The 14,442-nt window shown below is 49.9% G+C and overlaps 1 protein-coding gene across 1 annotated transcript in view; it reads left to right on the top strand.

Moving 5' to 3' along the window:
• NRDE2 (NRDE-2, necessary for RNA interference, domain containing) overlaps window positions 1-14,442 on the top strand; it is a 56,911-nt gene that overhangs the window by 20,384 nt on the left and 22,085 nt on the right. Inside the window, exons 5-10 of the mRNA XM_075329551.1 lie at window positions 3,021-3,456; window positions 3,566-3,971; window positions 6,270-6,403; window positions 11,137-11,260; window positions 11,343-11,512; window positions 11,697-12,083. Of these exons, the coding sequence (XP_075185666.1) occupies window positions 3,021-3,456; window positions 3,566-3,971; window positions 6,270-6,403; window positions 11,137-11,260; window positions 11,343-11,512; window positions 11,697-12,083 (1,657 nt within the window). The remainder of the gene's footprint in view (window positions 1-3,020; window positions 3,457-3,565; window positions 3,972-6,269; window positions 6,404-11,136; window positions 11,261-11,342; window positions 11,513-11,696; window positions 12,084-14,442) is intronic.

The raw sequence follows: 14,442 nt of genomic DNA, 5'->3' as shown, positions 1-14,442 counted from the left end.
CTGTATGATGGGGGTAGTAGTAATGTCGGCCATGCGTCCTAGTCCTGTATGATGGGGGCAGTAGTAATGTCCGGCCATGCGTCCTAGTCCTGTATGATGGAGGCAGTAGTAATGTCGGCCATGCGTCCTAGTCCTGTATGATGGGGGTAGTAGTAGTGTTCGGCCATGCGTCCTAGTCCTGTATGATGGGGGCAGTAGTAATGTCGGCCATGCGTCCTAGTCCTGTATGATGGGGGTAGTAGTAATGTCCGGCCATGCGTCCTAGTCCTGTATGATGGGGGTAGTAGTAATGTCGGCCATGCGTCCTAGTCCTGTATGATGGGGCAGTAGTAATGTCCGGCCATGCGTCCTAGTCCTGTATGATGGGGGCAGTAGTAATGTCGGCCATGCGTCCTAGTCCTGTATGATGGGGGTAGTAGTAATGTCGGCCATGCGTCCTAGCCCTGTATGATGGGGGCAGTAGTAATGTCCGGCCATGCGTCCTAGTCCTGTATGATGGGGGTAGTAGTAATGTCGGCCATGCGTCCTTGCCACCGTATGATGGGGGTAGTAGTAGTGTTCGGCCATGCGTCCTTGCCCCCGTATGATGGGGGTAGTAGTAATGTCGGCCATGCGTCCTTGCCCCCGTATGATGGGGGTAGTAGTAATGTCCGGCCATGCATCCTTGCCCCCGTATGATGGGGGTAGTAGTAGTGTTCGGCCATGCGTCTTAGCCCCCGTATGATGGGGGTAGTAGTAATGTCCGGCCATGCGTCCTTGCCCCCGTATGATGGGGGTAGTAGTAGTGTTCGGCCATGCGTCTTAGCCCCCGTATGATGGGGGTAGTAGTAATGTCGGCCATGCGTCCTTGCCCCCGTATGATGGGGGTAGTAGTAGTGTTCGGCCATGCGTCTTAGCCCCCGTATGATGGGGGTAGTAGTAATGTCCGGCCATGCATCCTTGCCCCCGTATGATGGGGGTAGTAGTAGTGTTCGGCCATGCGTCCTAGTCCTGTATGATGGGGGCAGTAGTAATGTCGGCCATGCGTCCTAGTCCTGTATGATGGGGGTAGTAGTAATGTCCGGCCATGCGTCCTAGTCCTGTATGATGGGGGTAGTAGTAATGTCGGCCATGCGTCCTAGTCCTGTATGATGGGGGTAGTAGTAATGTCCGGCCATGCGTCCTAGTCCTGTATGATGGGGGTAGTAGTAATGTCCGGCCATGCGTCCTAGTCCCTGTATGATGGAGGCAGTAGTAATGTCGGCCATGCGTCCTAGTCCTGTATGATGGGGGTAGTAGTAATGTCCGGCCATGCGTCCTAGTCCCTGTATGATGGGGGTAGTAGTAATGTCCGGCCATGCGTCCTAGTCCCTGTATGATGGAGGCAGTAGTAATGTCGGCCATGCGTCCTAGTCCTGTATGATGGGGGTAGTAGTAATGTCCGGCCATGCGTCCTAGTCCTGTATGATGGGGGCAGTAGTAATGTCCGGCCATGCGTCCTAGTCCTGTATGATGGGGGTAGTAGTAATGTCCGGCCATGCGTCCTAGTCCTGTATGATGGGGGCAGTAGTAATGTCGGCCATGCGTCCTAGTCCTGTATGATGGGGGTAGTAGTAATGTCCGGCCATGCGTCCTAGTCCTGTATGATGGGGGTAGTAGTAATGTCCGGCCATGCGTCCTAGTCCTGTATGATGGGGGTAGTAGTAATGTCCGGCCATGCGTCCTAGTCCTGTATGATGGAGGCAGTAGTAATGTCCGGCCATGCGTCCTAGTCCTGTATGATGGGGGTAGTAGTAGTGTTCGGCCATGCGTCCTAGTCCTGTATGATGGGGGCAGTAGTAATGTCGGCCATGCGTCCTAGTCCTGTATGATGGGGGCAGTAGTAATGTCCGGCCATGCGTCCTAGTCCTGTATGATGGGGGTAGTAGTAATGTCGGCCATGCGTCCTAGCCCTGTATGATGGGGGCAGTAGTAATGTCCGGCCATGCGTCCTAGTCCTGTATGATGGGGGTAGTAGTAATGTCCGGCCATGCGTCCTAGTCCTGTATGATGGGGGTAGTAGTAATGTCGGCCATGCGTCCTAGCCCTGTATGATGGGGGCAGTAGTAATGTCCGGCCATGCGTCCTAGTCCTGTATGATGGAGGCAGTAGTAATGTCCGCCCATGCGTCCTAGTCCTGTATGATGGGGGTAGTAGTAATGTCGGCCATGCGTCCTTGCCCCCGTATGATGGGGGTAGTAGTAGTGTTCGGCCATGCGTCCTTGCCCCCGTATGATGGGGGTAGTAGTAATGTCGGCCATGCGTCCTTGCCCCCGTATGATGGGGGTAGTAGTAATGTCCGGCCATGCATCCTTGCCCCCGTGTGATGGGGGTAGTAGTAGTGTTCGGCCATGCGTCTTAGCCCCCGTATGATGGGGGCAGTAGTAATGTCCGGCCATGCGTCCTAGTCCTGTATGATGGGGGTAGTAGTAATGTCCGGCCATGCGTCCTAGTCCTGTATGATGGGGGCAGTAGTAATGTCGGCCATGCGTCCTAGTCCTGTATGATGGGGGTAGTAGTAATGTCGGCCATGCGTCCTAGTCCTGTATGATGGGGGTAGTAGTAATGTCGGCCATGCGTCCTAGTCCTGTATGATGGGGGCAGTAGTAATGTCGGCCATGCGTCCTAGTCCTGTATGATTGGGGTAGTAGTAGTGTTGGGGCGTGCGTCCTTGCCCCCGTATGATGGGGGTAGTAGTAATGTCCGGCCATGCGTCCTTGCCCCCGTATGATGGGGGTAGTAGTAATGTCCGGCCATGCGTCCTTGCCCCCGTATGATGGGGGTAGTAGTAGTGTTCGGGCGTGCGTCCTTGCCCCCGTATGATGGGGGTAGTAGTAGTGTTGGGGCGTGCGTCCTTGCCCCGTATGATGGGGGTAGTAGTAGTGTTGGGGCGTGCGTCCTTGCCCCGTATGATGGGGGTAGTAGTAGTGTTGGGGCGTGCGTCCTTGCCCCGTATGATGGGGGTAGTAGTAGTAATGGCCGCCTTTCTTCCCCGCGCTCAGGTATAGGAGGAGAGGCCGCTCGTGTCTGGGGATCGATCTTAAGATGCAGCAGATCGTTTGGGAAGACGCGAAGCACAAGAAGACTCTTCAGAAGAAGGCGGAGCGCTATTACAGCAGGACGGCGGTGCGGACACTGCGGGCCAAGGCGGAGTCGGTGCGCTGCGGTGCGGACAGTGCAGACCCCTCCTCCAATGCTTTTATTCCGGTGAAGGACTGTGCACCGGACCCCCCCGCTCCCGCCAGCTGGGTGAATCCTCTGGGGGTGTACGATCGCTCCACCACCATGTGGCTGCAAGGTAAGGGGGGTCCGGAGAGTAAGACCCCAGCTGCGGAGCCCAGAGACACCGGCCTCCTGGAGAAGGTGGAGGACTACAACCGGAGACTCCGAGAAGACCCCGGAGACGTCTCGGCCTGGATGGAGTTTGTGTCATTTCAGGTGTGACCGGGCAGTGTTATCTGCTCCTGGGAAAGCTGGGTGAGGACGCGGGTCGTGCTGGCACCCGGCTTTCCCGGATCTGACCTCTCCTTTCCCTCTCGGTCTGCAGGACGAGCTGACCCATCATCCCAGCATGTACTCCACCAGCGACAGTGAGGCGGACCCCCACCGCATGTCAGTGAAGATGGTGCTGGAGAAGAAGCTGTGCATTCTGGAGAGAGCAATCGAGAGCAACCCGGCCAGCACGGAGCTGAAGCTGGCGCGGCTGCGGCTCTGCGCAGAGTTCTGGGAGAGCGCCGCTCTGCAGAAGGAGTGGCAGAAGCTGATCTTCCTGCACCCCAACGATGCGCAGCTCTGGAGGAAATATCTGCACTTCTCTCAGGGGCAATTCAGCAGCTTCTCCGTGTCCAAAGTGAACGCCGTCTATGGGAAGTGTCTGAGCACCCTGTCCGCGGTGCACGACGGGAGCATGCGCTCTCACCCGGCCCTGCCCGGCACCGAGCGCAGCTTGTGTGGTGAGTAGAGAAGTCTGATCTCTGTGACCACAGCTTGTGTGGTGAGTGGAGACATCACCGTGTGATCCCTATGTGACTGCAGCTTGTGTGGTGAGTGGAGACATCACCGTGTGATCCCTATGTGACTGCAGCTTGTGTGGTGAGTGGAGACATCCCTCTATTTGCTATGTGACTGCAGCTTGTGTGGTGAGTGGAGACATCTCTATGTGACTGCAGCTTGTGTGGTGATTGAAGACTTCTCTATGTGGCTGCAGCTTGTGTGGTGAGTGGAGACTTTCCTCTATTTCCTATGTGACTGTAGCTTGTGTGGTCAGTGGAGAGTTCTTTCTATTCTCTATGTGATTGCAGCTTATGTGGTGAGTGGAGACTTCTCTATGTGGCTGAGCTTGTGTGGTGAGTGGAGACTTCCCTCTATTTTTTTTATGTGGCTGCAGCTTGTGTGGTGAGTGGAGAGTTCTCTCTATTCTCTATGTGACTGCAGCTTGTGTGGTGAGTGGAGACTTCCCTCTATTTGCTATGTGACTGCAGCTTGTGTGGTGAGTGGAGACATCTCTATGTGACTGCAGCTTGTGTGGTGATTGAAGACTTCTCTATGTGGCTGCAGCTTGTGTGGTGAGTGGAGACTTTCCTCTATTTCCTATGTGACTGTAGCTTGTGTGGTCAGTGGAGAGTTCTTTCTATTCTCTATGTGACTGCAGCTTATGTGGTGAGTGGAGACTTCTCTATGTGACTGCAGCTTGTGTGGTGAGTGGAGACTTCTCTATGTGGCTGAGCTTGTGTGGTGAGTTGAGACTTCCCTCTATTTTTTTTATGTGACTGCAGCTTGTGTGGTGAGTGGAGAGTTCTCTCTATTCTCTATGTGGCTGCAGCTTGTGTGGTGAGTGGAGAGTTCTCTCTATTCTCTATGTGACTGCAGCTTGTGTGGTGAGTGGAGACTTCCCTCTATTGTGTGATTGTCTGTTACTTAGGTGGTGAAATGCTGCCACCTGCTGGCTGATTTCCAGTACTGCTGCTTTCTTTTTCAGCTCTTCACCTTCAGTAACATTTTCTGCTGCGGCAGAATTTTATTTTCCTCCTCTTCTGTTATGTGCCTGTGTTTGGGGTTTTTCTATTGTTATGTACCTGTGTGTGTTTGGGGTTTTTCTATTGTTATGTACCTGTGTGTGTTTGGGGTTTTTCTATTGTTGTGTACCTGTGTGTGTTTGGGGTTTTTCTATTGTTATGTACCTGTGTGTGTTTGGGGTTTTTCTATTGTTGTGTACCTGTGTGTGTTTTAAGGTTTTTCTATTGTTGTGTACCTGTGTGTGTTTGGGGTTTTTCTATTGTTGTGTACCTGTGTGTGTTTGGGGTTTTTCTATTGTTATGTACCTGTGTGTGTTGTGTACCTGTGTGTGTTTGGGGTTTTTCTATTGTTGTGTACCTGTGTGTGTTTGGGGTTTTTCTATTGTTATGTACCTGTGTGTGTTTGGGGTTTTTCTATTGTTATGTACCTGTGTGTGTTTGGGGTTTTTCTATTGTTATGTACCTGTGTGTGTTTGGGGTTTTTCTATTGTTGTGTACCTGTGTGTGTTTGGGGTTTTTCTATTGTTGTGTACCTGTGTGTGTTTGGGGTTTTTCTATTGTTGTGTACCTGTGTGTGTTTGGTGTTTTTCTATTGTTGTGTACCTGTGTGTGTTTGGGGTTTTTCTATTGTTGTGTACCTGTGTGTGTTTGGGGTTTTCTATTGTTGTGTACCTGTGTGTGTTTGGGGTTTTTCTGTTGTTATGTGCCTGTGTTTGGGGGTTTTCGGGGCGAGGTGCCGTTTTGCTCCATGCTGCCCCCTGCAGTCACTCTCTTGTAGTCTGGCGATGGTCGGCTCCGGGGGTTCACCCAACACTCCAAGTAAATGAGAGATTAGAATACGCCACACAGAGCCATTATGGTGTCCGTCGGGCGCAGACTGATCCACCCTTCTTCTCTGCTTGCTGTCAGTGAATGTATGTTATTTATTTGCATGAAGAAAGTAGATCTGCATCCGGGTCTGTGAAGAGTGTAGAAGCTTCAGTGTCACATCCAGTCCGGCCAATCAGCGGAGCCCGGACCCCAGACTGATACATTGTAACAACATGACACACGTCCGCTTTCTGCTCAGGACTGGTTCACACAAAGGAGCAGAGACTTCCAGCCTCAAGACAATATATGAGAGGCTGAAAACCAATTGTGCCCTCATCGTTGTGACAGCAAGCAGAGATCTTAATATTGGCGACATATTGGAATGCGGAATCTGATTGGTCGATATCCGTGTCACTCTTCTTCCAGATATCTTCCTTCAGCAGTGTCACTTCCTGCGCCAGGCCGGGCACTGCGAGAAAGCCGTCTCCTTATTCCAGGCTCTGATGGACTTCACCTTCTACAAGCCCGAGAGCGTGGAGAGCATGAGCACCAGAGAGCAGGTGAGAGCAGGACCGAGGGTGTGTGTACACAGCCACCAGCAGAACAGTGAGTGCAGCTCTGGAGGATAATACAGGAGGGAACTCAGGAGCAGTAATGTGTGTACACAGCCACCAGCAGAATAGTGAGTGCAGCTCTGGAGGATAATACAGGAGGGAACTCAGGAGCACTAATGTATGTACACAGCCACCAGCAGAATAGTGAGTGCAGCTCTGGAGGATAATACAGGGGGGAACTCAGGAGCAGTAATGTGTGTACACAGCGACCAGCAGAATAGTGAGTGCAGCTCTGGAGGATAATACAGGGGGGAACTCAGGAGCAGTAATGTATGTACACAGCCACCAGCAGAATAGTGAATGCAGCTCTGGAGGATAATACAGGAGGTAACTCAGGATCAGTAATGTAATGTATGTACACAGAGACTGCACCAGCAGAATAGTGAGCGCAGCTCTGGAGTATAATACAGGAGGTAACTCAGGATCAGTAATGTAATGTATGTACACAGTGACTGCACCAGCAGAATAGTGAGTGCAGCTCTGGAGTACAATGCAGGAGGTAACTCAGGATCAGTAATGTATGTACACAGTGACTGCACCAGCAGAATAGTGAGTGCAGCTCTGGAGTATAATACAGGAGGTAACTCAGGATCAGTAATGTAATGTATGTACACAGTGACTGCAGCAGCAGAATAGTGAGTGCTGCTCTGGAGTATAATACAGGAGGTAACTCAGGATCAGTAATGTAATGTATGTACACAGTGACTGCACCAGCAGAATAGTGAGTGCAGCTCTGGAGTATAATACAGGAGGTAACTCAGGATCAGTAATGTAATGTATGTACACAGTGACTGCACCAGCAGAATAGTGAGTACAGCTCTGGAGTATAATACAGGAGGTAACTCAGGATCAGTAATGTAATGTATGTACACAGTGACTGCACCAGCAGAATAGTGAGTGCAGCTCTGGAGTATAATACAGGAGGTAACCCAGGATCAGTAATGTAATGTACAGTGCCTAGAAGTAGTATCCAACCCTCTGCAGATTTAGCAGGCTTGATAAGATGCAAATAAGTTAGAGCCTGCAAACTTCAAACAGGATAAAAACAAAAAAGTGAGCCGGAGTATGAGATGGTATACCTGGAGCTTGTGAGACCATGTTCACACTGGCCATGAGACAAAGAGAAACCAAGGAAAAAATTGTGAAAACATACCCTGCTGTAACTAAATAAAAGCATAGTGCATAGAAACATAGGGTACTTAGTAAACACTGTTTTTGATCAAAAAAAGCATAAAGCTATCCCACCAACGCCAAGGTGTACCCAGTTGGGATAGTACCTACACTCTCTAATATTAAACCTTACCATGGGTCTAAAATAGGCCTCAATGTGGCTAAGGGCTGAGAGCGACCGGGTCCCAACAGGACACACACAGTCAGGGGGATTCACAGAATGAAATGTCCAGCTCGCTGAGAAGGGGGCCACTCCCTGTTTGTACTGAATACAAAAAAACTACATAAAAACAAAAAAGTGAGCCGGAGTATGAGATGGTTTACATGGAGCTTGTGAGAACATGTTCACACTGGCCATGAGACAAAGAGAAACCAAGGGAAAACTTCAAACAAGAGCAGGATTTATTAACAGATGCATAAATCTTACAAACCAACAAGTTTTGTTGCTCAGTTAAATTTTAATAAATTTTCTACATAAAAGTGTGGGTCAATTATTATTCAACCCCTAGGTGTAATATTTTGTGGAATAACCCTTGTTTGCAATTACAGCTAATAATCGTCTTTTATAAGACCTGATCAGGCCGGCACAGGTCTCTGGAGTTATCTTGGCCCACTCCTCCATGCAGATCTTCTCCAAGTTATCTAGGTTCTTTGGGTGTCTCATGTGGACTTTAATCTTGAGCTCCTTCCACAAGTTTTCAATTGGGTTAAGGTCAGGAGATTGACTAGGCCACTGCAACACCTTGATTTTTTCCCTCTTGAACCAGGCCTTGGTTTTCTTGGCTGTGTGCTTTGGGTCATTGTCTTGTTGGAAGATGAAATGACGACCCATCTTAAGATCCTTGATGGAGGAGCGGAGGTTCTTGGCCAAAATCTCCAGGTAGGCCGTGCTATCCATCTTCCCATGGATGCGGACCAGATGGCCAGGCCCCTTGGCTGAGAAACAGCCCCACACCATGATGCTGCCACCACCATGCTTGACTGTAGGGATGGTATTCTTGGGGTCGTATGCAGTGCCATCCAGTCTCCAAACGTCACGTGTGTGGTTGGCACCAAAGCTCTCGATCTTGGTCTCATCAGACCAGAGAAGCTTGAACCAGTCTGTCTCAGAGTCCTCCAAGTGATCATGAGCAAACTGTAGACGAGCCTTGACATGATGCTTTGAAAGTAAAGGTACCTTACGGGCTCGTCTGGAATGGAGACCATTGCGGTGGAGTACGTTACTTATGGTATTGACTGAAACCAATGTCCCCACTGCCATGAGATCTTCCCGGAGCTCCTTCCATGTTGTCCTTGGGTTAGCCTTGTCTCTTCGGACAAGCCTGGGCTCGGCACGGGAGGAAACTTTCAAAGGCTGTCCAGGCCGTGGAAGGCTAACAGTAGTTCCATAAGCCTTCCACTTCCGGATGATGCTCCCAACAGTGGAGACAGGTAGGCCCAACTCTTTGGAAAGGGTTTTGTACCCCTTGCCAGCCTTGTGACCCTCCACGATCTTGTCTCTGATGGCCTTGGAATGCTCCTTTGTCTTTCCCATGTTGACCAAGTATGAGTGCTGTTCACAAGTTTGGGGAGGGTCTTAATTAGTCAGAAAAGGCTGGAAAAAGAGATAATTAATCCAAACATGTGAAGCTCATTGTTCTTTGTGCCTGAAATACTTCTTAATACTTTAGGGGAACCAAACAGAATTCTGGTGGTTTGAGGGGTTGAATAATAAATGACCTCTGAATAAACTTTTCACAATTTAAAAAAAATAAATAAAAAGAAATAACATTCTTTTTTGCTGCATTTCACACTTCCAGGCTGATCTACAGTCCAAATGTCACAATGCCAAGTTATTCCGAATGTGTAACCTGCTAAATCTGCAGGGGGTTGAATACTACTTGTAGGCACTGTATGTACACAGCGACCAGCAGAATAGTGAGTGCAGCTCTGGATAATAATACAGGAGGTAACTCAGGATCAGTAATGTATGTACACAGTGACTGCACCAGCAGAATAGTGAGTGCAGCTCTGGAGTATAATACAGGGGGTAACAGGATCAGTAATGTAATGTATGTACACAGTGACTGCACCAGCAGAATAGTGAGTGCAGCAGTGGAGTATAATACAGGAGGTAACTCAGGATCAGTAATGTATGTACACAGTGACTGCACCAGCAGAATAGTGAGTGCAGCTCTGGAGTATAATACAGGAGGTAACTCAGGATCAGTAATGTATGTACACAGTGACTGCACCAGCAGAATAGTGAGTGCAGCTCTGGAGTATAATACAGGAGGTAACTCAGGATCAGTAATGTAATGTATGTACACAGTGACTGCACCAGCAGAATAGTGAGTGCAGCTCTGGAGTATAATACAGGGGGTAACTCAGGATCAGTAATGTAATGTATGTACACAGTGACTGCACCAGCAGAATAGTGAGTGCAGCTCTGGAGTATAATACAGGGGGTAACTCAGGATCAGTAATGTAATGTATGTACACAGTGACTGCACCAGCAGAATAGTGAGTGCAGCTCTGGAGTATAATACAGGAGGTAACTCAGGATCAGTAATGTATGTTCACAGTGACTGCACCAGCAGAATAGTGAGTGCAGCTCTGGAGTATAATACAGGAGGTAACTCAGGATCAGTAATGTAATGTATGTACACAGTGACTGCACCAGCAGAATAGTGAGTGCAGCTCTGGAGTATAATACAGGAGGTAACTCAGGATCAGTAATGTATGTACACAGTGACTGCACCAGCAGAATAGTGAGTGCAGCTCTGGAGTATAATACAGGAGGTAACTCAGGATCAGTAATGTAATGTATGTACACAGTAACTGCACCAGCAGAATAGTGAGTGCAGCTCTGGAGTATAATACAGGAGGTAACTCAGGATCAGTAATGTAATGTATGTACACAGTGACTGCACCAGCAGAATAGTGAGTGCAGCTCTGGAGTATAATACAGGAGGTAACTCAGGATCAGTAATGTAATGTATGTACACAGTGACTGCACCAGCAGAATAGTGAGTGCAGCTCTGGAGGATAATACAGGAGGTAACTCAGGATCAGTAATGTAATGTATGTACACAGTGACTGCACCAGCAGAATAGTGAGTGCAGCTCTGGAGTATAATACAGGAGGTAACTCAGGATCAGTAATGTATGTACACAGTGACTGCACCAGCAGAATAGTGAGTGCAGCTCTGGAGTATAATACAGGAGGTAACTCAGGATCAGTAATGTAATGTATGTACACAGTAACTGCACCAGCAGAATAGTGAGTGCAGCTCTGGAGTATAATACAGGAGGTAACTCAGGATCAGTAATGTAATGTATGTACACAGTGACTGCAGCAGCAGAATAGTGAGTGCAGCTCTGGGGTATAATACAGGAGGTATCTCAGGATCAGTAATGTATGTATACAGTGACTGCACCAGCAGAATAGTGAGTGCAGCTCTGGAGTATAATACAGCATGTAATTCATTAGTAGTAGTACAGTAATGTTCTGCTATTTCTTCTTTGTAGGTGGAGTTTTTCGAGCCCTTCTGGGACAGCGGGGAGCCTCGGTTTGGGGAGAGAGGGGCTAAAGGCTGGGGTTGTTGGATGCGGCAGCAGGAGCGGGGCGGCTGGGTGGAGATCAGTGATTTGGGTAAGGCTCGCACACGTGTAGCGGAGTTGTTGCTCCGTCCGTGTTGTAATTTTTCAGTGATTTTTACCTTTCTCGGCTCCAGGTGAAGAGGAGGAGGAGGAGAAGGAGATCGATATCGGAGATAGAAGCCGCCCCAGGCCTGGAGTCTGGCTGAACATGGAGTGCGCTCGGGAGGCCAAACATTGGATACCATGGAGACCGGACCCAGCCAAAAAACAAACCGAGGACGACTGCGAGGACCCCGAGAGACAGGTGAGCGGAGTGCACCATCCAGTCACATCCAGAGCTGCGCTCATACTTCATCCGGTCCCTGGAGATGGCTGTAGAGCGAGTGGAGTCGGCACATTTACTCTCTGACAATCCGGCACATTTTAGGACTGGACGGACAGAATGTCGCACCTTTTTGCGTCCTCTTATTGTTTCCATCTTGTTTCAGGTGTTCTTTGATGACATTGGACCTTCCATGATTAAGATTTCCAGTGCGGAGCTGAAGTTTCGGCTGGTGTTGTCTTTCCTTCAGTTCCTGGGGGTCCCCTGCGACTCCAGACCACCCCCTACCTCACTGTACCTCTTCCTGGACGATGCCTCCGTCTTGGACCACACGCCATTTTACGAGCGGATGATGACGTCCTCCGAGCTCCCGCTGTCCGGGATTAGCGCCGTCGGCCATCTTGATACGATGAGCGGGAGCAGAGCGTCCATCGGGCAGTGTAAGGAGGGGGAGCGCTTCATACAAGACGTCTTCCAGGCCGCCATGTCCTGCTGCACGGAGGACGAGAAGATGAAGCTTTCCGTCTATTGGCTTCAGTACGAAATAGCCAAGGTATTTTCTGCTGGCTCCACGCTTGCTGTCAGCGAATGAAAACATGCAGCTGTAGGACAGAGCGCTGATACACTGTGACGAGCTCTGCAGCTGAAGGAAAGAGCGATGATACACTGTAACGAGCCCTGCAGCTGAAGGAAAGAGCGATGATACACTGTAACGAGCCCTGCAGTTGTAGGACAGAGCGCTGATACACTGTAACAAGCCCTGCAGCTGTAGGACAGAGCGCTGATACACTGTAACGAGCCCTGCATTTGTAGGAAAGAGCGCTGATACACTGTAACAAGCCCTGCAGCTGTAGGAAAGAGCGATGATACACTGTAACGAGCTCTGCAGCTGTAGGAAAGAGCGCTGATGCACTGTAACGAGCTCTGCAGCTGTAGAAAAGAGCGCTGATACACTGTAACGAGCTCTGCAGCTGTAGGACAGAGCGCTGATACACTGTAATGAGCCCTGCAGCTGCAGGAAAGAGCGCTGATACACTGTAACAAGCTCTGCAGATGTAGGACAGAGCGCTGATACACTGTAACAAGCCCTGCAGCTGTAGGAAAGAGCGCTAATACACTGTAACGAGCTCTGCAGCTGTAGGAAAGAGCACTAATACACTGTAACAAGCTCTGCAGCTGTAGAAATGAGTGCTGATACACTGTAACAAGCCCTGCAGCTGTAGAAATGAGTGCTGATACACTGTAACAAGCCCTGCAGCTGTAGGAAAGAGCGCTAATACACTGTAACGAGCTCTGCAGCTGTAGGAAAGAGCGCTAATACACTGTAACAAGCTCTGCAGCTGTAGAAATGAGTGCTGATACACTGTAACAAGCCCTGCAGCTGTAGAAATGAGTGCTGATACACTGTAACAAGCTCTGCAGCTGTAGGAAAGCGCTGATACACTGTAACGAGCCCTGCAGCTGTAGGAAAGGGCGCTGATACACTGTAACGAGCCCTGCAGCTGTAGAAATGAGTGCTGATACAGTGTAACGAGCTCTGCAGCTGTAGAAATGAGTGCTGATACACTGTAACGAGCTCTGCAGCTGTAGGACAGAGCGCTGATACACTGTAACGAGCCCTGCAGCTGTAGGAAAGAGCGCTGATACACTGTAACGAGCTCTGCAGCTGTAGGACAGACCACTGATACACTGTAACGAGCTCTGCAGCTGTAGAAATGAGTGCTGATACACTGTAACGAGCTCTGCAGCTGTAGGACAGAGCGCTGATACACTGTAACGAGCCCTGCAGCTGTAGGAAAGAGCGCTGATACACTGTAACGAGCTCTACAGCTGTAGGACAGACCACTGATACACTGTAACGAGCTCTGCAGCTGTAGAAATGAGTGCTGATACACTGTAACGAGCCCTGCAGCTGTAGGACAGAGCGCTGATACACTGTAACGAGCTCTGCAGCTGTAGGAAAGGGCGCTGATACACTGTAACGAGCCCTGCAGCTGTAGGAAAGGGCGCTGATACACTGTAACGAGCCCTGCAGCTGTAGGAAAGGGCGCTGATACACTGTAACGAGCCCTGCAGCTGTAGAAATGAGTGCTGATACACTGTAACGAGTCCTGCAGCTGTAGGACAGAGCGCTGATACACTGTAACAAGCCCTGCAGCTGTAGAAAAGAGCGCTGATACACTGTAACGAGCTCTGCAGCTGTAGAAATGAGTGCTGATACACTGTAACGAGCTCTGCAGCTGTAGGACAGAGCGCTGATACACTGTAACGAGCCCTGCAGCTGTAGAAATGAGTGCTGATACACTGTAACGAGCCCTGCAGCTGTAGGACAGGGCGCTGATACACTGTAACAAGCCCTGCAGCTGTAGGACAGAGCGCTGATACACTGTAACGAGCCCTGCAGCTGTAGGAAAGGGCGCTGACACACTGTAATGAGCTCTGCAGCTGTAGGAAAGAGCACTGATACACTGTAACAAGCTCTGCAGCTGTAGGACAGAGCGCTGATACACTGTAACGAGCCCTGCAGCTGTAGGAAAGAGCGCTAATACACTGTAACGAGCTCTGCAGCTGTAGGAAAGAGCGCTGATACACTGTAACGAGCTCTGCAGCTGTAGGACAGACCACTGATACACTGTAACGAGCCCTGCAGCTGTAGAAATGAGTGCTGATACACTGTAACGAGCTCTGCAGCTGTAGGACAGGGCGCTGATACACTGTAACGAGCCCTGCAGCTGTAGGAAAGAGCGCTGATACACTGTAATGAGCTCTGCAGCTGTAGGACAGGGCGCTGATACACTGTAACGAGCTCTGCAGCTGTAGGAAAGAGCGATGATACACTGTAACGAGCTCTGCAGCTGTAGGACAGAGCACTGATACACTGTAACGAGCCCTGCAGCTGTAGGACAGAGCAC

The sequence above is a fragment of the Anomaloglossus baeobatrachus genome, chromosome 12 (genome assembly GCF_048569485.1).
Source record: "Anomaloglossus baeobatrachus isolate aAnoBae1 chromosome 12, aAnoBae1.hap1, whole genome shotgun sequence".
NCBI classification, from domain to species: Eukaryota; Metazoa; Chordata; class Amphibia; order Anura; family Aromobatidae; genus Anomaloglossus; species Anomaloglossus baeobatrachus.
This window is presented reverse-complemented; position numbering and strand designations above follow the sequence as displayed.